We start from the raw sequence: 24,647 nt of genomic DNA, 5'->3' as shown, positions 1-24,647 counted from the left end.
CCCAACCCCCCCCCCCCCAAAAAAAAAAAAAAAGCTTGCGAATCCCCAAAAATTAGGGAAACCAAAAGAATTAGATGAACTTACAGGTAGACCGCATCTGCTTAAGGCAGTGGCCCTCATCAAGATCGCCCATCTACTCAAGGCAGCAGCATTTTGCTCCCCAATAGAATTCTTCATGGTAGTTTTGGCTGCTAACATTAAGCAAAAGTCACCAACGCTTGGATCTAAGAAGGCAGGTTGACGGGATGAGAATATTGACTTATCGTTCAAGGAACCCGTTGGGAAAGCAAGCATTCTAAGAAAAGCATGTGAGGGTTTTCCTAATATCCACTGCAAATGAAGAACTTTAAATGAGTATATAAACAAGGGAACAAGATGCAACCAACACAATCCCTTAAGGAAAAAAAAAAAAGCATCACTCTCTCTAAAATCTAAACTTCTAGCTGAATACCTCCAGTACGCTTGCAAGCCAGTAGTCACCTTTGGCAAGAGCAGATGGGAGAAGCAATTTCGAAATAAGGTAATGCTCTAGCATTCCACCATAACCTTCAACAAGTCGGCAAATTACAAGCGCAAGCTGCTCATCCCCAAGATTCTTCACACAAACAGTGACAGCAGACGTGGTATCTCCTCCAAGCAAAAAGAAAGCAATTGCAAGCTCCAACTGATGTTTCCCCAGTAACACGTATGCATTCTTTAAAGCAGCTGCCTTATTTTTATCTTCCTAAACAAAGGGAATGGGTGAAACTTCTAAGCAACTAAACGTTGAGTAACGATGCTCAATAAGAAAATACAGAAGACTAAAACTTGGATTACAAACAAATTAACAAAGAAGAGTAACAGTTTCACATCGAGAACTCAACATTTTAAAACAGAGGTAATGTGCAAATCTTGTAAAAAAACAAACTACAAGAAGAATATGTGAGAAGGCAAGTTAATAGTAATGAAATCTTTTGCTTATTTAACTCAAAAAAAGAGATGTAAATTCAAGAGAAGGTACGAGAAATATAAAAGTAAAGTTTATGCACTTAATTTAACACGCTGTCAGATTTGCTTTCACATTTTCATAAGAATTATCCCAAATGTAGGGCATGGAAAGACGGTACACAAGATCATTTGATAACAACAATACGCTTTACAACATGTTCCTACTTTCCCAATTTAGATACTGGAAAAGAAAATTTAAGAAACAATTCAAGATAAATGGGTCAAAACTCACTCATAAATAATTGGTCAAAACTCGGTAACATTTCTTTGAAAATATTTGTATCAGGCATACAAATAAAGTAGCAGACGTTTAAAAATTACCTGAAAATTGCGTGAAAGAAATGCAACCAGAGGTTTGTCTTTCTCATCTTTGCTAATCTTGAAAAGGCCCGCTAAAACTTGAAGCCTATTCAATGCAATATACAGAAGTGCACATGCCTTGGGATCTCTATTCTTCAAATATTGCTGCCTTGCCAGCTTTTCCATCTGCAGAAAACCCACCTGAGTCAGAGTTGCGATGCCAAATACATAGGAAAATGAAAGCTAAGGATATAAGACATTGGTTCTTCCTGTTTCTTTCACCCCTTTCAGAGGAAAGAGCAAGAGGAGTAGCTGTAGATTCAGTTGGGAGTTGTTGAATTGTTACAGAATATACAACTACACAGTACCTCCGAAAAAATAACCAAATGATACAGCTGATTTGTTTTATATCGTAAATCCTACTCCCAAATCCCCCTCCAGGAGTCAACAGTTTCACTTTCCCACTTTGCTCCAGTGGTGGAAAACTCACTTTCCAAAACCTCACTTGCCATGCTACAACCGAATTCAAAATCTTAATGAAAAAAAGTACCTTCACTCGCAGTTGTGCCACACTTGTATACCATAATCCAACACCCATATCGCGCATTTCTCGCCAAGATGGTTCCTTAGATATAAGAGAATCAAACAAATTCTCTTGGCAATCAGAGTGGAAAGCCCATCCAATCAGCCCCGAGTACACAACCAGCTCACCTTCTGATGGTGGTCTGCCAAATCGTTGAACAAAATACAGCTGCTGAAACCTCACTGAAACCCAAAACCTAGGAAGAAAAGACAAGTAGCATCAATGAATGATAATTAATTAGAAGCAACTATAGCTGAATAATACCCACAAAAATTCTGAGCCAATCTATCAGAGAATATTGATGCATAGAGCCATCGGGTTTTTTTTTTTTTGGGGGGGGGGGGGGGGGGAGGGGTAATTTTTTATCCATTTATGTCACCATTTACAGATTTTGCCAACTCTACTCTAATCCCAAGCATAGGGAAGAGTGATGCATTACTCTCATTGAAACTTTTAGTATCTATTTCTTTATGGCGGTGGTGTACGAACCAGCTTGTGCACAACTCGACTATTCCACCTGCTACCTCCCACTAGCACATGTACTAGGTAACTCTCCCACCAAGGCTTAGGCTGATGGGAAGAAATCACACCTACTGTTTTTTGTCTCCACTGAGATTCGGATTTAAGACCTTACGATTCTCCACCCACTTCAAAACTTAGTGTCTATATCTAAAGCAAAATTGGAATATGTTTTTCTTGTCTGCCAAAAACTACACTTCTCTGGTTGATTATCACTATACACAAATATTGACAGAACACAGAAGCTCGAGAACTTAACATAAAGGTTGATCATAAAAAGAATGTTTGAGCCTTTACAAACTTGGCAATTGGCATGAAGATACGGTCACAAGCATGGAAGATAATTTATTCTAGACTTCTAACATAGACTTTACCTTCGACCAGGTCCATCAAGGCTATTATAGGCAGAAGTTGACTGCATATTGCTAACTTCATCTAGAAGATGAATAGCAGCTCGAATTTGCATCATTTCAGTGGAAGATATAGTTGCAAAATTATGAAGTTTATCAAAGGCTTCTAGAAAGTCAGTAATTTCAGATCTTGCAGAAGAGATAGAGAGCGCATTATCAGATGCAGCATATCCCCAGCTTGAGGAAGCTTGGAGGAAACCTTTTTGAACCTCTGAAGGTCCACCCCATTGAAATGACTTCTCCCCAGTGCTTAACAAGACATGTCCTTCAAGATAGTTTGACAACGAAATGGGAAATATTAAACCACTGAAGGCTCGAAGGCAGCATATTTCCACAGATAACTTTGGGGAAGCTACGTGTTTACTGAGACACTGCAGAGCTACATATGCACGTTTCCAATTACCTATACACATTTGGAACACACAACCCTAAGGTCAAGCTCAAATTAGCAAGTATAATAAGTCTAAATAAAATGACTGGAATTTCATGATGGGAACATAAGCAGATAAGAAACAAATTGGCAACAATCTTCTGATGACAGAAACCTGGCAGTATTTTCAGACAAGTAAAACATAAAGCTGAAAAAGAAGGCACAATAAAATATCGATTACACAACCGACAGGGTAAGGATTTAGAGGATAGTTACATCCAAGAATAACAAATAGAGAAACAAAACCCAGTACAGGCAAATGATGTGGGTAGAAGATAAAAAGTTTCCTGTACTTTGCAATCATACAAATGTTTCCTGAAAGCAAGCGTGAGCCAACATCTCCCCGAGCAAATGAACACGATTGCTTTCTGATTTTAAGGAAACTTTATGGGATTATTTACCTTGTAAAAAAAACTCCGCGGGTCATTAGGTTCATGGCATAAGTTACAGGGATAAAAATATGAAGATTGTTATGCAGTAAAAATTAATGCAAGGTGTTTTACTTAGGAATTGCAATACCAAGGTCCAATACTAGTTGTATAATTAGTATGATTGTACAGGCTTTGCTTTAACTTTTTATATTAAAAATTTATTAAGAATATCTGATATTATCATGAATATTAGTTTTGTAAAAGAAAAGTTTTATGTTATTTACGACCTTATCAAAAAAAGTTTTATGTTATTTACGATAACAAATCACCTTACTTTGAGGGGATTTTTGTTAATTTAGGTGCTCCTATCCAAATGTTACTAATACTCATTTCTGCATTTGTTAAGCAAGTACCATTAGATGTTGCATTAGTGAAACCAAAAGAGCCTCAAGTATCATCTGCTTCTCTATGAAGAGCATCCAATCAACTAGGGTAGTTGGGATCTCAAAAGTGCTCCAAAAATGTACAAATATTAGAATGTTCCACTTATTCGGAAGAGCACTTTTATAAGTCAAACAGCCCAATAAAAAATCTAAATCAATTTTGGCAGCAGTAAGCATTAGATGCTCCTATTTTGGCATGTTCCTGACTTTCACAACCTCATAATTATGGCTGGGCATCGATTCATTTATGCTTGTTAGAATAGTTATGTAAATAGTAGTAAATAACCCTAATCCCATATGTATTAGGAGTAGGACATGTTATGTATATAAATATAGGGCTCATTGTATCATGTTTAACATATGAGAATAATATCAATAATATTTTCTACCGTGCATTCTAGACCCAAGTGCTCTTATTGTCATAAACTTGGACACACTCGTGACGTGTGCTATTCTTTACATGGTTGTCCACCCAAAAATGCTTATGTTGCTCAGACCGAGACTACAAGTAACCAGGGATTTTCTTTATCTGAAGGGGAGTATAATGAGTTCCTTCAGTATCGAGCAAGTAAGCAGACATCTCCACAAGTAGCCTCTGTTGCTCAGACTGATACTTCTGTTGCTGGTAATTCTTTTGCTTGTGTTTCCCAGTCTAGTCCTCTTGGACAATGGGTTGTGGACTCAGCCGCTTCTGATCATATCTCTGGTAATAAATCACTTTTGTCAAATATTGCGTATTCACAGTCTCTTCCCACTGTTACTTTAGCCAATGGGTCTCAAACCAAAGCAAAAGGAGTTGGACAAGCGAATCCCCTACCCCCTGTCACTCTAGATTCCGTTCTTTATGTCCCTGGCTGTCCTTTTAATCTTGCATCTGTTAGTCGTTTGACTCGTGCCCTCCATTGTGGTATATATTTTATTGATGATTCTTTTATTATGCAGGACCGCAGTACGGGACAGACGATTGGAACAGGACTTGAATCAGAAGGCCTTTACTACCTTAACTCACTCAATTCCTCCAAGGCATGTCTAGTTACAGATCCTCCGGACCTCATTCACAGACGTTTAGGACATCCAAACTTATCCAAGCTTCAGAAGATGGTGCCTAGTTTGTCTAGTTTATCTACATTAGAGTGTGAGTCATGTCAGCTCGGGAAACATACCCGAGCCTCCTTTCCTCGTAGTCTTGAGAGTCATGCAGAGTCTGTTTTTTTTTTAGTTCATTCTGATTTATGGGGTCCTAGTAGAGTCAGTTCAACCTTGGGATTTCGTTATTTTGTTAGTTTCATTGATGATCATTCAAGATGTACTTGGATTTTCTTAATGAAAGATCGTTCTGAGTTATTTTCTATATTCCAGAATTTTTGTGCTGAAATTAAAAATCAATTTGGTGTTTCTATTCGCACTTTTCGCAGTGATAATGCCTTAGAATATTTATCCTCTCAATTTCAGCAGTTTATGACTTCTCAAGGAATTATTCATCAGACCTCTTGTCCTTATAACCCTCAGCAAAATGGGGTTGCAGAGAGAAAGAATAGGCACATCATTGAGACTGCTCGCACACTTCTCATTGAATCTCATGTTCCGTTGTATTTTTGGGGCGATGCAGTTCTCACAGCTTGTTATTTGGTTAATCGGATGCCTTCATCTCCCATCCAGAATCAGATTCCGTATGCAGTATTGTTTCCCCAGTCACCCTTATACTCTGTTCCCCCTCGTGTTTTTGGGAGCACTTGTTTCGTTCATAACTTAGCCCCTGGGAAAGATAAGTTAGCTCCTTGTGCTCTCAAGTGTGTCTTCCTTGGTTATTCTCGTGTTCAGAAGGGATATTGTTGTTACTCACCTGATCTTCGTAGGTACTTTATGTCATCTGACGTCACATTTTTTGAGTCTAAACCTTTCTTTACCTCTTCTTACCATTCTGACCACCTTGATATATCTGAGGTCTTACCTATACGGGCCTTTAAGGAGTCTACTATAGCTCCTCCTTCACCTTCTGCCACAGAAGTCTTACCCATTCCAACCGTTGGGGAGTCTAGTGTGGCTCCTCCTAGACTCCCCGCCACAGGAACACCACTCTTGACATATCATCGTCGTCCGCACCCAGCATCAGGCCCAGCTGATTCACGTCCTGCACCTGACCTTGCTCCTACTGCGGACTTGTCTCTTCCTAGTACACCGATTGCACTTCGGAAAGGTATACGGACCACCCTTAATCCTAATCCCCATTATGTCGGTTTAAGTTATCATCGTTTGTCATCACCCTATTATGCTTTTCTATCTTCTTTGTCCTCTGTTTCCATCCCTAAGTCTACGGGTGAAGCATTGTCTCATCCGGGATGGCGACACGCTATGATTGACGAGATGTCTGCTTTACATACGAGTGGTACTTGGGAGCTCCTCCCTCTTCCTTCAGGTAAATCTACTGTTGGTTGTCGTTGGGTGTATGCAGTCAAGGTTGGTCCGGATGGTAAGGTTGATCGTCTTAAGGCTCGTCTTGTTGCCAAGGGATATACTCAGATATTTAGGCTCGATTACAGTGATACCTTCTCTCCCGTGGCTAAGATAGCATCAGTCCGTCTTTTTCTATCCATGGCTGTTGTTCGCCATTGGCCCCTCTATCAGCTGGACATTAAGAATGCTTTTTTCCGCAGTGACCTTGAGGATGAAGTTTATATAGAGCAACCACTTGGGTTTGTTGCTCATGGGGAGTCTCGTGGCCTTGTATGTCGCTTGCGCCGGTCACTTTATGGTCTAAAGCAGTCTCCTCGAGCCTGGTTTGGTAAGTTCAGCACAGTTATCCAGGAATTTGGCATGACTCGGAGTAAAGCTGATCACTCTGTATTCTATCGGCATTCTGCTTCGAGTCTTTGTATTTGTCTGGTGGTCTATGTTGACGACATTGTTATTATCGGCAATGACCAGGATGGTATTACTAAATTGAAGCAACATCTCTTTCAACACTTTCAGACTAAGGATCTGGGAAAACTAAAGTATTTTCTGGGTATTGAGGTCGCTCAGTCTAGCTCAGGTATTGTGATCTCACAACGGAAGTATGCCTTAGATATTCTTGAGGAGACAGGAATGACAGGTTGTAGACCTGTTAACACTCCGATGGATCCGAATTCTAAACTTCTGCCAGGACAGGGGGAGCCTCTTAGCGATCCTGCAAGATATAGGCAGTTGGTTGGTAAATTAAATTACCTTACAGTGACAAGACCTGACATTTCCTTTCCTGTGAGTGTTGCGAGTCAGTTTATGGATTCTCCGTGTGATAGTCATTGGGATGCAGTTGTTCGCATTCTTCGGTATATAAAATCAGCTCCAGGCAAAGGTTTATTGTTTGAGGATCGAGGCCATGAGCAGATCGTTGGATACTCAGATGCTGATTGGGCAGGATCACCTTCTGATGGACGTTCTACTTCTGGATATTGTGTCTTAGTAGGAGGAAATTTAGTATCTTGGAAGAGCAAGAAACAGAATGTGGTTGCTCGGCCTAGTGCAGAAGCAGAATATCGAGCAATGGCTATGGCGACATGTGAGCTAATTTGGATCAAACAGATGCTCAAGGAGTTGAAATTTGGCGAGATTAGTCAGATGGGACTTGTGTGTGATAATCAAGCTGCTCTTCATATTGCGTCAAATCCAGTGTTCCATGAGATAACTAAACACATTGAGATTGACTGTCACTTAGTCAGAGAAAAGATACTCTCGGGAGATATTGCTACAAAGTTTGTGAAGTCGAATGATCAGCTTGCAGATATTTTCACCAAGTCCATCACTGGTCCTCGTATTAACTACATATGTAACAAGCTCGGTACATATGATTTATATGCACCAGCTTGAGGGGGAGTGTTAGAATAGTTATGTAAATAGTAGTAAATAACCCTAATCCCATATGTATTAGGAGTAGGACATGTTATGTATATATATATATATATATAGGGCTCATTGTATCATGTTTAACATATGAGAATAATATCAATAATATTTTCTACCGTGCATTCTCACAATGCTGAAGAACCAAATTGCACACAGCTGAAACGATTTCACAAAGTTTAATGTATTTTAACCAGCTTTGGTTTAAATTCTCAACACCGAATATCACCATCGTGAGTTCACTAGGAGAGCCTAAGAATTAAAAATGAAGACAAGGAATAAACTTAAAAAACAAGCTCAATTCCTTATCAAGTTTTCTTTCCTTCATAAGACCAGGTTTTGGCAGAAGGAAAGATGGATACCAGTTGCTAAACTAAAGAATAGCGTTGCTGCTGAATTCTGTAACGTCTTACAATAGGACAAAAAGATAAGAATGAGGATAAATCGCAAAGAAATTCTGATCTTCCCACATCAGGAGGGCCAGATACTACGTATTAAAACCAAACAACACTAAATTAAATTTCTCCTCCTAGTTTATTTATCCCTAATGAGCTCATCAAGTGACTTCTTGTCCTCCTAAGGACGATACTCGAGGCATTTAACTAGTATTTAACCAAAACCAACTTAAAAATGAATCTTTACTATTATCTATTAATAGATTTACCCTTCTCTCAAAAAATGCACCTTTACCTCCTCTTTTTTTAACTTTTTTTCCCCTAGAGCAAATCAATTCTTCAGAAAACAGTCAAGAAACAAGATTTTAACTTTAAAATAAAAGTCCATGTGTCATTACTTTCAGAAACTTAACTTTTACACAAAACTAAGATGATTGGTTTTCAAAGAGAGCACATAGGATACCATCATATAGAAATACTAATTGGACAATAAACCTGTTCATTTGTAAGGCAAGCAGGACACGGACATATGTTACCTAGTTCATAAAAGAAAAGGAAAGCCTAATAAGATAAACAATAAGATCCATTGGTCAAAACGGGACGATTATTACAAGACAATTTCTGCTGATGAGAGACAAAATTTGGATCCTATAAGTATCACGAAAAGTAGATTAACAATGGAGAATTTTGTTCAAATTGTATGCTTATACAAGAAATATTTGAGTTTACTAGCTGAAGAGTAAAGAGTGTAATTCAGTTTTGTTTGTCAAGAATCTGCTAATTATTTGGTTTAAAAGCTCAGATATAATAGAATTTACTTCCTAGATGCACATGTAAGTTCCTTAAAGCAGTCAACCACAAATTAATTCGTAAGAACACAACAAATGGTTTGCCTAAATCGTACTAAAACGTCTTCCATTAAAGAAGAAGAGGACTTGGGTATTTGAGTTAGGGGAGTGGGGGAAGCGAAAGAGCATCAACCAAATCATAAATACCTGAAAGTAAGTTTACAAGAATTGCCTCTGGGTGAACAAGAGGAAGAGATCCTCCTACAAGTTCTGCTATCTCTAAAATGCTCCAGATCCCATTTTTAACAGAAGTAAAGCCTTCTTTAGATTTTGTCAAGCTACTAAACAGTGAAGTCTCATTGACCACTTCCATTTTCAAGGGAAAATTAGCCTGATACTGTGCATAGTCACAATTTTCATGACCATAAAATATTGGCACTTTATTAGAACCATAGTGACAGACAGAACTCTGCTTGCAGACTTTTCCACCAAGCTGGGGCAGAAGTTTCTTGTTCATAAAGTATGAGAACTTGCTAAATAGAGAAATATATTCATCATGAACAACCACTATCATGGCTTTGGGTCCCCAAAAGAAGTCTTGAATGGTAGGGTTAGTATCACTTGCTGCAAGACATACCCAGATGTTGCCTTCAAATGATTTTTCCGGTTCCAAATTGCATTGACCTCCACACCGCTTTTGAGTAAACACCTGCACCTTACCTCTTGAGCAAACTCCAAGTAAAAACTGACCATTCCCTATCGTCAACCAATTTGAAGCAACAACCTCTGCATCAAAATATAAAGTGTCTTCTAGTATAAAGCTGCCAGCGTCCTCAATTCTCGCACATTCCCATATATGAATAGCAGAAGTACTTAAGTGACCTTTCGAGATAGTTGCAATTTTTCTGCCACAGACACTTGCAGATATAGCCAAAATAGGGCCTTGCTGCAAAGCAATCCTACCAACAAGATCCCATTGAGAATTCGAGCTCCCAGCAGGCACACTTCTCCATAATAGCAAGTTACCATCAAGACAACCAGTGACCATATGATAAGCAAAGTAGTTGCTATATAAATTATTAGCAAAAATTTCTTCAGTTAAACCAGAGTTTGTGGGACAGATCACAGCATAACTTGAAATCTTACCATTGTCATGGGGCTCTGGCAAAACTGATGAAGAAGGTTCAACAGAGACAAGGTACCTATAACCAGAATAACTACTCTCAAATTTCCATATATTGTTCTGCAAGGTGTTTCCACTGTCAAAACTGCAACCACAGCGTGTTTCCGACAAATCATAGTGATGAAGGTTAATTTTCCACGATAATGCCTGAAAGCCTTTTTCCCACACAGCAAACAGCAAAAAGCTATTTAAAATAGTTTTGTTACAAGTGGAAGGCAACGGAATTGAAAAGACGCTATCCGGGCCCTGCCCATGACTTCCAGCAGTAAGTGGTATAGTACATATTTTGTCACAAACTATTTCCAATTCTTCAGTTTTCACAGCCTTAACTACTAATAAATCTATTCCATCTGCATGTCCAGTGACAAGAATACGGTGGTCTTCACTTAACAGAGTGGGTGCCCATCTTAAGCTTGTATACTTGGGTTGTTGAGGGAGTGCAATCGCACCTTTTCCAAACAGTTTCCAAGATGGGCTCAAAGTTGGGAGGCCCACAATAGTATTTGAAGCAGAAGAAAACAACCAAAAGAGGAGCTTTCCATCAGTGTCCAGGGAGGCAGCAAATTCCAACTCAGATAAACAAGGATGAATTGCAACTTGCAGAATTTTACTGCAGTGACTGTCTGCATTTGAAAGTCCCCTTGCACATAGTGATAGTAAACATTCAGTCTGACATTTATTTGGAGGCGACTCGTCTGTACTACTCAGTTCTGAAGATACCTCTTCACCTTTGGGGAATTTTGAAGAATATAACTGCATCCAGGCTAGAGAGTTACTTGGTAATAGACTAATAAAAGAACACACTGCTGGTGGACCAAAGACCTGATTTCTCATGATAAGGACTTTATTTAAGAGCAATCCCCTTGGCACCTCATTAGGACTGTTCAACTCTTTTCTTTTCCACAATGTCACCCTTGGGGCTCTCACTGGAGAAAAATCATCAAGACAATGAATAGCCCAAAAGGTCAGTGTCGTTTGAGGACCTATGGCAATCAACCATTCACACCTACCAGCATTGCTTTGTTGATGTTCATCTGATGAGGAATATGTCACAGCTTCCTCATTGACAGTTATTAAACCACTAATATCTGTTGCCCATCTTACAGACACATCCAAGCCCAGCATTCCATTTAATGCTTGGTTTACCTCAACTACAGCGACAACACGAAAAGAGAATTTACTCAGTTTGTGATCATTACTATCCTTGCCAACTTTTCTAACCCTCCCATCATCAATCTCATTCCAGAGCCTTACAGCTCCATCTAAACAGCATGTTAATAACACCAACCTCCTAGAATAGCTGCCATCTCTAGTTGAATGTGTAACTAAAGATGGTCTCCACTGAATCATAGAAACTGGTAACGGATGGGGCAGCATAGCTTCTGAATGTCCGGAGTCTGCATCTCTTTGACATACCAAAACACATTTGTGTCCTGCATGGATTTTTGAACCCGAACCTTCACTATGTGAAGGTGCAGCAGCCAAAGGTCCTTCAATTGACCAAGTAGCAGAAATCAGAGTCTGAGGCAGTTCTGGTTTAAATCTCCAAGCTATTTCCCACGACCTCTCCTTCTTTCTCCATAATATCAATTCAATGCCACCTGAAACTATCCCATCTCCTGATCCCGTCCATGTGATTGAGTCCACCTTTGTAGATTGCACTAGTGTTGAGGTCTGGCTCCAACAAAAAGAACCTGAATATGAGTAAATAAATTTATACATCTAAGAGGGATGGAAGGGAGGGGGGAGAGAGAGAGAGAGATATTTAATATCCAATTAACCAATAATAGTAACTAATGTTAGCAAAACAATTGCTTAAAGTTCCATATTCATATCCAGTCAGAACCAGATCACCTCCTAAACAGAATAGCTTTTGAGTTTAGCGCATAGGATCCAACTACTGCAAGAGTATTAATTTTATTTCCAAGTACACTTAGATGATACGCAGCTCTAACTATGTAACGTACCAAAGAAAAAAGCACCCTTTCACCAAGTTGGACACCCCCCGGGCATTCTCGTTAGGCATTGATTTTCATCTAGCTTTAACCTCTAGTTTTCAAGAACCCCTAATTGGCCTTAAATAATTCAGTGTTGGACTGTTGAAATGAAATAGGCTAAAATAAAGCAAAATGAACACATGGATTTCAGTAACCCACCCTAACTAATTTGTGATTGAGATGTGGTTGATTAAATTTATTGAATTTTACTCTCTAGTTCTCTAGTCAGTTTTGCGCTGTGATCAGAGAATTGTCTTCTACAACTCCAACCCAAGGACCATAATACAGGTAACTTAAATTGCTGCCAGAGGACAACAAGCCAAAACATTCGCTCCTAGTGTAAGAATATTATGGCCATTCTCCAATGCATTACACTGCAACTCATGCATCGACTGTACCACGCATATTTCTTGATCCAGAGATCCAGAATGAAAGCAGTTCTACATCAAATTACAGGGGATATATCTTCAATATTCATCCAAACTAAAGCAGCGAACATGTACCGGAATAGTATACACACTTCTAGATAAGTAACGTTGTTAATCAAAAAGGCAACAAGACAGTGCTGGATAGATAGAGAAAGGAAAAAGATTGTTCCTTTATAGATTAATAAAGTATAAAAAAGTAATCAACTACATAGCATACTAGTATATACATTCGAGAGCGAGATCAGGAAACTGAAACTTACTATGAGAAGCGTCAGAATTGTAAGAAAACAATCCAATGCAGTTATCGAGTGCGGCGGCAAGGTCTCCAGAAGAAGGCGTCACCGGGGACCAAGCAACGGCGGAGACAGTGCCAGTGCCGTCGATTGACAGCTCGAGGACCTGCTGAAAAACTGTGCCGATTACAGTCTCAGTTTGTGAGAGAGGATTAGGGAATTGACGTATGACGAGGAGAGACGAGGCACCGTAGGCAATCCATGAGTAGCCAGCGAAGTTAGGCTGCCAGTCAATTGCTGGCTCGAATTCGGACGGAGATTTTGATCGGTTCGGTGTCGGAGGGATGATCTCCGATTTGATCAGCTGAAGTGGTAACTGCGAAACGACGTCGTCTACAGAGTTACAACAACTGATATTATGACTCTCCATCGTGGAGAGTTTGAAAACGGAGGAGTTCCCGTCGGAAGTCTTGCCAGATTTAGCTTTCCAGTGATTTGTAGACGAGCTTATAAATCTTTGTCCCCAAAATCCAAATTATGTTGGGTGCCTAAAGTTTTCAAATAAGTCAATTGGGTCCTTTAACTCTTTAGGACTTCAATTTATGTGTGAATCCATTATCCACCAATAGATACAACTATACAAGGATCCTGTTAGACCTCCGCCACTTTGAGCTTGACTTGACAACGAGAGCGTTGTCATAAGGCAGCAAGATTGTTGCAAGCTAGGTGCACGAGTAGCACCAAGGAAAAAGGGAAACGGGCAAGTGATGGCCAAGGCTTTGACAGAGGCGAGGCAGCTTAGCAAGGGCTTGACAATGAGTTGCGGGCTAAGGGTGACACTTGATCATGGCAAAGGCGTCAAGGCATGAGGCAGTGATTCCAAGGCAAGGCAAAACGAAGTTGCAAAGGCAGGCTAAAGTGCAACGGAAGGTAGTGCGCGGGACAGACTTGTCATGGCATTGGGGCGCGGCAAAGGTCCATGTTCGTGGGCAATGGTATAGGCAAGATGTAGCTACAATGCAGCTGGATACAATGGCATTGACGCCTGATTCAAGACAAGGCACGAAAATGGGCAACAAGCTTCAGATTGACCAAGTCAAGAGCGGTTACGGCACATGTTGTGCACATGGGCAGCAGTTGGCTTTGTTCAAAATGCTAGCAGATGGCAGTTAGCACGTTTTTGGCCATGTTTCCATTATTATTGGCATGATCTTTACATGTTCCTAGTAGTTGGAGGTTGTCAGCTACATGCTAAAATAGTGGGTCATGTGGGACAAATGTCTAAGCCTAAGTGCAACTAATGTAAGGCAAAGGGGCTAGTTCATGTGTTATAAATGGGTAGCACCCTTATGCTTGTGGCATAATAGAAAAACGTGTGAGAGTGAATGTTTAAGGCTGTTTTCAAGAGTGAAAACGTTAAGACTAAGAGTAGTCTTTGTGAGAAAAATCTGAGGGTCAAGAGTGATCTTCTTTTGTACACGGCTGTACCTTGAGTTGAGTTTCTTTGTATGCTCGAGTTAAATACAAAGTTGGGAAAATAGTTTTCTGTATATTGTGCCTTGTGTTCATCTAAATTTCTGTTGCCTTTACTTATTTTTCGTTGCCTAAATCAATCCAAAAACTTACTACGTTGAAGCTGCTTAAAAATATTCTAAGTTCAAAGTTGCTGAAATTTTGGCTAAGTGTTGTGAAGGCTGAAGTCAAGTGCGGAACTTGGCTGCCGCGCAGGCTGGTTTTCGGCGGACTGAAAACGCGCCTGTGACAATTGGGGGTATCAGAGCGGGGCAGGTTATGACGGAGACACAACGGGCAGTGGCAGATTTCTTGTTTTTGTTTGAAAACATGGCCGGTGGTAACAACGAACTCGGGAAAGGCTAACGAAACTGGAGGCATTGGTGGAAAATTTTCCTGAAGGTGAAGAAATTCAGACTCTCGTGACAAGGCTTCCCTACCTTGAAGCAGAATTGGCAAGGCTAAGTCAAGAGAATGTGGATCTGAAAGCCGAGATTGTGGTGCTGCGACGTGTTGTGGGCGAGGATGCTCCTCAACGTGGTGCTGATCGTCTCAAGGTGAAAATTCCTGAACCTAAGGCATCTGGTGGTGCAAGGAGTGCACGTGAATTGGAGAATTTTCTTTGGGATATGGAGCAGTACTTTCGTGCTATTCGTGTGCAAGATGAGAAAGAGAAAGTAACCTTGACTAGCATGTATTTGAGTGAAGATGCTAAGTTATGGTAGCGCACTCGTGTGTCTGAAGATGAAAGTTTGGGCAGACCAAAGATTGCGTTGTGGGAGCGGCTTAAAAAGGAATTGAAGGATCAGTTCCTTCCTAGCAATACGTCTTGGATTGCTAGGGACAAACTGAAAAAGTTGAAGCAAACCGGATCGGTTACAGCATATGTCAAAGAGTTCACTTCTTCGATGTTGAGCATCAGCAATATGTCGGAAGAAGACAAATTGCACAACTTCATGAGCGAGCTGCAACAATGGGCACAATTGGAGTTGCAAAGGCAGAATATTCAAAACCTCGCAAGTGCTATGGCTGCGGTTGATGCATCGGGCGATTTTCACTTGAGTGATGAGATTTCTGCTTCGAAGTCCAACGACGAAAAGAATGACAAGGCAAAGGAGTGGAAGAAATGTGAAAACAACAATGCTAATGAAGACAAGGGGAAGGGAAAGCATGAGGCTGGTACTTCAAAGAGCAAGGAGAAGGGCAGCAAATTCAGTGGTGGTTTCCTTTGTGATGGGCCACATCGAGCAAGGGACTACCCAAAGAAATCAGTGTTAAATGCTATGACTGCCGCGGATAAGAGGGCTGCATTAGAGGCAATGACCAGCGACAAACAAGTGGGTGGATTGAATGCAATTGTAGCTGAAGAGAAGGGAGGCCAAGAGGCGTTGCTTGTCAACCCCTTAGGACTCATAAATTGAGCTAACCTCGACGAGGACGTCGAGTTTCAAAGGGTGTGGGTGGTTTGTTAGACCTCCGCCGCTTTGATCTTGACTTGACAACAAGAGCGTTATCATGAGGCAGCAAGAGTGTTGCAAGCCAGGTGCACGAGTAGCACCACGAAAAAAGGGAAACGAGCAAGTGATGGTCAAGGCTTTGACGGAGGCGAGGCAGCTTGGCAAGGGCTTGAAAATGAGTTGCGGGTTAAGGGTGACACTTGATCATGGAAAAAGAATCAAGGCATGAGGCAGTGATGCCAAGGCAAGGCAAAAACGAAGTGGCAAAGGCAGGCTAAAGCGCAACGGAAGGCAGTGCGCGGGACAAACTTGTCATGGCATTGGGGCACGGCAAAGGGCCATGTTCATAGGCAATGGCATAGGCAAAATGTGGCTACAATGCAGCTGGATACAATGGCATTGGCGCTTGATTCAAGCCAAGGCACAAAAATGGGCAACAAGCTTCAGATTGACCAAGTCAAGAGCGGTTACGGCACATGTTGTGCACATGGGCAGCAGTTGGCTTTGTTCAAAATGCTGGCAGATGGGAGTTAGCACGTTTTTGGCCATGTTTCCATTATTATTGGCATGATTTTTACATGTTCCTAGTAGTTGGGGGTTGTCAACTACATTAGGCTAAAATAGTGGGCTATGTGGGACAAATGTGTAAGCCTAAGTGCAACTAATGTAAGGCAAAGGGGCTGGTTCATGTGTTATAAATGGGCAGCACCCTTATGCTTGTGGCATAAGAGAAAAACGTGTGAGAGTGCATGTTTAAGCCGTTTTCAAGAGTGAAAACGTTAAGACTAAGAGTAGTCTTTGTGAGAAAAATCTGAGGGTCAAGAGTAATCTTCTTTTGTTCACGGCTGTACCTTGAATTGAATTTCTTTGTATGCTCGAGTTAAATACAAAGTTGGGAAAGTATTTTTTGTATATTGTGCCTTGTGTTCATCTAAATTTCTGTTGCCTTTACTTATTTTTCGTTGCCTAAATCAGTACAAAAACTTACTACGTTGAAGCTGCCTAAAAATATTCTAAGTCCAAAGTTGCTGAAATTTTGGCTAAGTACTGTGAAGGCTGAAGTCAAGTGCGTGTCTTGGCTGCCGCGCAAGCTGGTTTTCGGCGGACTGAAAACGCGCCTGTGACAGATCCCATGGTTCATAGACAAGTTATCCAAATAAATAGTTTTTCTACTGTCACAAACTCTCAAAATATGTGATGTACCTTTTTTTAGTCTGACTCAACAAAATTGATAAATTTATTTTAAAAACTTTAACTTTAAACTTCTTAATTTATAATTTATAATCATACAATTATTTATGACATATTTTGGACCATAAATTTTAATTTTTTTCTTTTTTATACTCTGTACCCATTAAAGTGCATCATATTAATAGCATTGGATAAGGTAATAGATAAGATATACAATCACCCTTAAAACTTGTCTCCATTTGTTAGCTATAAACTTAAATTTGACCGGACCTTATTACTATATTTAATATGACATAGTAACTTACCAAAATTTTATCATTTTAAACAAAGAAAATTTTAATTGAAACTTAAAATGAGGTATATTATCATAATTTATGAATAAATAATTATAAATCTTGAGTCCTTTTAAACACGAAAGGTTTTTGTTATAACTCATAAATATTTTCTTGTGATTTGAAGATCAGTATTGCAAGATATTATTATTAACAAATGATTAGCAATAAGTATGAGATAATTTGCGAAACAAGTACGAAGTGGTTTTTTGAAAGATGAAAGACGGTAAGTGAAAGAAAAAATAAAGGAAAAATGATCAAATCTATCTATGAACTTTCTGAAATAATCTAAATATATCCTCCGTTAATCTATATCTATATTTATATCTATCTATCTCTGATTCTATATCTATCTATCTATCTATCTATCTATCTATATCTATCTATCTATCTATCTATATTATTATATTATATTATTATAAAAGCAGGAATGTTAAAAGCTAAATGTTGAACGACTAAAATATTCCGAAATTTTAATTGACTTTTTTGCCCTTCAAAAAATAAATTATTTCTTCAAAATATAATTTCATGTTGAATAAAATTGTAATATTAATTGCATGGGATTCTAATCCGATCATGTTTCCTACTTATTCTTAAGTCTACAGCCATACCAACTTGACAAGGACAAGAACTCATATTGCATCGCCTCTTTTTCCAACAAAAGGAATACGGTTCCTTATTATTTTATTGCAAAACGCCAACACACACGATATATCATTTTTCTATAGGTAAATTAATTTTCACTACAACATAAGGTATTTATAGCTACGTTATAAATTTAAAAATTGTGGCTAATACCGAACAATAGCCACAAGAATTAGAATTTCCTAGCTATTTACAAATTTGTAAAATTTGCTAGCCACGAAATTAAATTGGTAAAGCTAATTCCTTATTTTTGCTATAATTACTAACAATCGTAGCAATAATTGCCTAAATAGCTACAAATTTATTGCTACAATAAAATTGTGTAGCTAATTCATACATTTTAGCCACACATTAAAAGTTATTATAGCAATAGTAACCTTTTAGCCACAACAAATTATTTAAATAAAATATTATAGATAAAGAAATACATTTGCTTCAAATTATAAAAAACTGTGGCAATAGGTAAATGATCTAGCCACGGATTTATTTTTATGACAAAATTATTGTATTGTTAGTTTTTGCTACAAACCAAAAGTTATTGTAGAAAAAGTAACTTTTTAACCATAATAAATTATTTAAAACAAAATATTGTAGCTAGATAAATATTTTTGCTTCAAGTTCTAAAAAACGACGACAATAATTTGCTTAATAGCTATAATTATTTTTCAATATATACTTACCTAGCCACAAATTTATTGCTCTGATAAAATTTCGTAGCCAATAATTAGCTTTTACCACAAGTTGAAACTTTCTATAGTAATAATAACCTTAAAGACCTATGAAATTATTCGAAACAAAATCTTTTAGCTAATAATGAGTATTTTAACTTCAAACTAGAAAGAAAATGAAAATAGTTAGCTTAAAAAAATGAAAATAGTTGCCATGACAAAATAATGAATATTTTCGTTCTATTATGAAAATCATGACAAGAGTTGTCTAACACTATTAGGTAACAAAATAGTAATGTTAAACGTAACAGTTGCAGTTTTCTTATAAGATAGAAAAATGTAATTGTATATGATTAAGGAAGAAAATAGTAGTTGTGTATGAGATTACATAATTATTTAAAATGCAAAATTAATCTTCATTCTCAAATAATATATCATTTGTTTACCTGCTTATAGCAACAAAATTTATCAATTGACTATTTAGACTTATCGTTTTTATTTATGTAATATTTATAATTTATTATTAGTAGTTGTGGATATTTATGTATGTCATATACTCTTTAAAAAAAGGCAGCCTGGTGCACTAAGCTCCCCCCGCTATGCGCGGGGTTCGGGGAAGGCTCGGACCACAAGGATCTATTGTATCCTTGTGGTCCGGCTCTTCCTCGGACGCGGGCATAGCGGGAGCTTAGTGCACCGAGCTGCCCTTTTTTTTAGAGTATATGACATTAATATCCACAACTATTAATAATAAATTAAATATCACACATACACACACACAAATATATATATATATATATATATATATATATATATATATATATATATTTAGAATTAACATTGCAATAATATAATATATGAGTTTGATCGAACTCATATTTTATATTACTGCCGTGTGTATGTCATATACTCTATTACTTTTAAATAAGTGCACCTTTTTATTTCAAAAAAAGTATTCATATTGAGGACTTTAATTGTTGTAGGATATTTAAGTATATGGTTCTTAATAATTTTTAAATCACTTAATCATATATATATATAAGAAGTCATTTTTAAATAAGTGCTCATATATTAAAAGCTTTGTTGGGGGAGGGTTGGTACATTTAGTTTTGATAAATGATCAAAGGCTCCAATTATATATAAGAAAAACATTTAACACTACAAGAAAATAATAATAATCTTATGAAATTTGATATTTTGTAGCTACATAATTACGGATTTACAATGAATTTATGGTTTCATCACTAATAATAATCGACTTAAATATATTATATATTAGATTTAAACAATTATGTGCTTGTACTTGATTACTAGTTATATTCAATTTAGATGAGTATAAAAGTTATTGATTTTAATATAATACTATTTTAATAACTTACTAATTATCATAAACCTAACTTAACACTAAAAATTAAGTAGCTAATATTATTGAATTATGAACATATAACAAAACTAACAATATCTTATAAGATGAAAAATCTATAAAGAAAATGTATTTAAGAATATTTTTATTTTACTTAAATGTACTATATTTATTCTTTGTTTATATGTAATTTTCTTACTTTTATTTGAATTTATGGTATTTGAATTTTTTATTGTATCTATGGTATTTTTATATTAAGAAGTAAATAAACCAAAATATATAAGAAGGGGGACGACTCCTAATAAACCTCCAAACCTAAATCTAAACTTCTCCTCTAGGCCGCCACTCTCCCTTTCCGTTTTCTAATTTCTTTCTTCCACAGTAGTCGACGTTAATTAAAGCCGCGAGAAAGACAAAAAGGAGTAAGAGGTATTTCTCATTTATGGACAAAAATTGTACCGTGTTTGTTTGTCTCTTAAATCGTAGGCTTTTCGAGTTTCCTTACACCTGCTTGGATTTGGGATTTTAACTTTAATTTTGCGAATTGTTCCAGCAATTTGATAGATATTATGCCATATTTTTTTTATAAGTAGTGATGTGATTTTAAAGATTTGATAGTTTTGTGCCTTACACCTAATTGACTTGGGTTTCTGCTTCAAATGTTTGTTTTTTATTTATAGGGGCTCAAGAGAAAGGTGCCTTTGAGAAATTTCAATCTTTTCTAATGTCAAAGTGTAAGTTTTACTTCTTTTTTTCATCTCCTTAAGTTTTATGATGTTTATTTAAATGCTTTTTCTTTTGTCTTCTGTGTTGGAAAAAAGTTTAGATTTTTTTTCACTTGATTCATGGCTAAGTTTTCTCTTATTCCATAATTTATTGATTTTTTAATTACTAAGCGTAAATGCATCTAATTCGGTATATATTTTGATAATTCAAATATAAGTTTCTCACAATATCATGTTATTTCATTATTTCAGTATAGTGATTATGAAGAGTGCTTCATAAATTCTTGGATGCATGAAGATCAAGGGTGCGATGAGGATGACAACATGAATCATGAAGCAAACACTTAATTTCATTTAATGTGAAATTCTGTACATTATTTTTGATCACTATTACAATCAAGCCTCACATTGGCTAGTTCTTTTATTCAAATTTTAGTTATTGTAGAAGACTTATCTACTGCAGATGCTATTAATTGATTAGTACAAATGAGTATTTTGAAATTTATTTTGTAAAATCTTTTAAATGCCATTTTGTGCAGAATAAATTATTTCTCAAGCTTAATATGTTATTAGTTTTAATATATTATGTACGGCCATAGAATAATTGGAAAATTTTAAAAAAAATTAAATAGCTAAGAAACAGAGGATTTGTGAGAGAAACTTTTGTCACTATAATAAATTAAAATTTTTGTCAAAAAATTAAAATATAGTAAAATAATCTAACCACGAATTTTGATTTGTAGCCATGAAACTTTTAGTCCGTAGCTAAACAAAAATATTTTTGCCACGGAAAACTATATGAAAGCAGTTACATATCTAAATTTTCGTTACAAATAAATTTAAATCTTTTGCCACGCTACAACACTTTGTGGCTACCATATAAAGATAGCTACAGATTTATTTTTCGTGGCAAGAGTATAAAACCATTTGCTATAAATGTATTTGTCGTGGCAAAAGTATAAAATTATATATAGCTATAATACTAAATTTTTGTAGCAATAAGTATTAATCCTTAGCCACGGGCCATGTAAAGTTTGTAGCTAACTTTTAGCTACGCTACATTTTGCTACGAAAAAAAATATTGTAGCTAAAGTGTTTAGCCACGGAAATTTTCATAATTAGCTACGTTGTGTTTTGTAGCTATAAATGTATTATGTTGCAGTGTTTCTTTGTCACATGAATTGTAATATTTGTATTATTTCCTTCTTGCTTTTTTTTTCTATCAGCATTTGAATCAATGATGGTTGTGTTTTGGGGTGACGAAGGATAGGATTTTGTTGGGGTCTTGAGTAATATGCAAGGGTGTTTCTCTTCCTAAATTTGTATAATAATCGTCATTTTTGTTTTTTGTGCTTTGGGAGTAATGCGGCTAAATTGTTGGAGTTTTGGGTACGTAAATACTTTTGGTTGTCTTGTTGCATTGTTTAGATTTCGTATCAAATATTGTCACATGCATTGAATAGCAGTCATGTTAAGGAAATATTATTAAAACAACACAATGAATAATGAATAAGGAATTAATTAAAAAAAAATAGGACCAAATAACAAGTTTATGCAATTACGCATCATATATATTTATAAAATTGTGATCCTTTGGAGGGTCAAGCAATGGCCAATTACGTCTTGAATTCAAATATTAGTTTACTGACAATGTTAATTTATTACATACATTAATGACTTCTATTTACTCCAACAATGTTTACCTTTAGAACAAATATGCGTGTGAAGTTTTACTATTTTTAGTGTTACATCGAGTATAGAGATTAGTCTCTCTCTCTCTCTATATATATATTATAAAAGCACAAATATTTTATGCTAAATGTTGGATGACTAAAATATTCTTGTAATATTCGACTTTAATACTCTTAAATATTTGTATAATTTTAGGTTATAATTGTAAATCACTCGAGGGTGAAAATTCTTTACTGATTTGAACTATACCTATGACGATCCTATAAATTTGATATTAGGTATAATTCTTTGCGGACTTAATGTTTTTGGACTGCTCATCACCGACACATTAAATTAACCTTATTTTACACGGTTGTACAAGATCGAGGAATCTTTCTTATTCATTCACTTGGTAATAGAATTTTGTTGTTTGAGAATGGTAAGAAAATACTAAGTTTTAATTTAATTAGAATAGGCTCTACATATATGCAACTTCTCATTAAATTAAAGAGAACATGGATCCTAAGAAGCCTAAAGAAATCAACACCTTTTGTTCCATAATATTATATAGCTCAAAAATTATGTCACGCCCAAAAACCGAGGAACGACCGGCGCTCAACCGAGTAAATCCGACTGAGCAAGCCCGTTAGGTTTCATTCTACCCAAACTAATTCATGAATAATTAGGAGATGGACTCCATTAATCACACTTAGTAAGTATTTCATTAACAACTTCCATTTCATTTCCATTAGCAGCTTAAAACATAATTATCAAGATATTACAAGTTTTACAAATCTTTGCCAAACATCAATATTTCTACTTTAACTCCAATACCCGACACTACAACAACCTGTCTACGGAGCCTCTAAACACAACTGAAGAGTAATGTAATATGGAAATACCGGTAACAAGGCTCCGGCTATACCTCAAACACAAAGTACATGATAAACAGATGAAACAGGACCCCGAAACGAAGTGGGGCTCACCAAGTCAGCTGAAAGGATGCTGCGGCACTAGCTGCGACCAACACTGCCTGCTATAGGAACACCTACATCCATTTAAAGACGTAGCGCCTCCGGCAAAAGGGACGTTAGTGCCATCTAATAGCACTAGTATGTATAACTAAACACCATCTAGTTAGAAAGAACTTTCATACAAGAATAAGAAATCACAAATATAACTCAAAACTTTAAACATTCACCACATCATCAAAGATAAGAATCATACAACTTTCGCATAATTTTTTCATAGCTTTTAGTTTGGGGCATTTCACACTATTCATCATTTGTTCACAATACCACCGCTATCATGAGCGGAGTCCGATCTTGACCCAATCGGCTATGTTGCCTCATTTGAGACATACACTTCAATCACAATCTCATTTCCCTTTTTTTCGGAATTCATTCACAATACCATCGCTATCTTGAGCGGAGTCCTATCTCAGCCCGATCGGCTAGGCCGCCTTACCAAGGCATTGTTCCCTTCTCATTAATCAATTCGTTTCACATATATCATTTCATAGGCACTTGGGGCCACAACTTTATCACATCATTCTTGGCACTAGGCCGCATTTTTACATCATTCCCAATTTCAATATTAGCTTTTCCATTTAGGACAGTAGGTGCACACAAGAGCAATTTAGATGGTAAGCATAGATAAGACTTCACATGCACAATATATGCAGCTTCAATCTCAATTTAAGGTCTAAGCATTTCAATACATAATTCATATCTTTTGCCCCTTTCAAGTTATCAAGATAGCACATTGATTATGTTGAGACACATCCATCACGCATATAAGGTTACAATCACCAATTCATGTAAAATAACAATCAATGCAACAATTCAACTTTAATCTTACCATATTCAAACAAACACAGATGAAGCTCAATTTCTAAAAGACGGGGTTTTAGCCATACATACCTCAATGGAGCTTTCCTTAAATCTTTATAATAAACTCCGGGACTCTTAGCACTTCAATCTATTTTATAAGAATTGCAAATTGAACCACGAATTAGAGACATGATTGGGATTCTAGTTTATTCGAGCATATGACCAAGCACTAAGTGTGCACAGTGATTATAGGACCCTTTTTGTGAGAGATTTCTATCATTTTATACCCCAATTGCTTTCTTTTT

General features: G+C 37.0%; 1 protein-coding gene and 1 long non-coding RNA gene across 2 annotated transcripts in view; one reads left to right on the top strand and one right to left on the bottom strand.

Moving 5' to 3' along the window:
* Positions 1-13,433, bottom strand: part of LOC109227584 — a 21,243-nt gene extending 7,810 nt beyond the window's left edge. Inside the window, exons 1-7 of the mRNA XM_019392785.1 lie at positions 12,974-13,433; positions 9,313-11,982; positions 2,764-3,202; positions 1,838-2,066; positions 1,309-1,473; positions 452-724; positions 85-330 (exon numbers count right to left, since the gene is read on the bottom strand). Of these exons, the coding sequence (XP_019248330.1) occupies positions 85-330; positions 452-724; positions 1,309-1,473; positions 1,838-2,066; positions 2,764-3,202; positions 9,313-11,982; positions 12,974-13,376 (4,425 nt within the window). The 5' untranslated portion in view covers positions 13,377-13,433. The remainder of the gene's footprint in view (positions 1-84; positions 331-451; positions 725-1,308; positions 1,474-1,837; positions 2,067-2,763; positions 3,203-9,312; positions 11,983-12,973) is intronic.
* LOC109241251 lies at positions 20,436-21,369 on the top strand. The gene is made up of 3 exons (XR_002070214.1): positions 20,436-20,543; positions 20,795-20,848; positions 21,092-21,369. It is a non-coding gene; the product is annotated as an uncharacterized LOC109241251 (long non-coding RNA).

Source organism: Nicotiana attenuata, chromosome 1 (genome assembly GCF_001879085.1).
Source record: "Nicotiana attenuata strain UT chromosome 1, NIATTr2, whole genome shotgun sequence".
Lineage (NCBI taxonomy): Eukaryota > Viridiplantae > Streptophyta > Magnoliopsida > Solanales > Solanaceae > Nicotiana > Nicotiana attenuata.
Note: the sequence above shows the minus strand (reverse complement) of the source record. Positions and strands in the feature narration are given on the sequence as shown.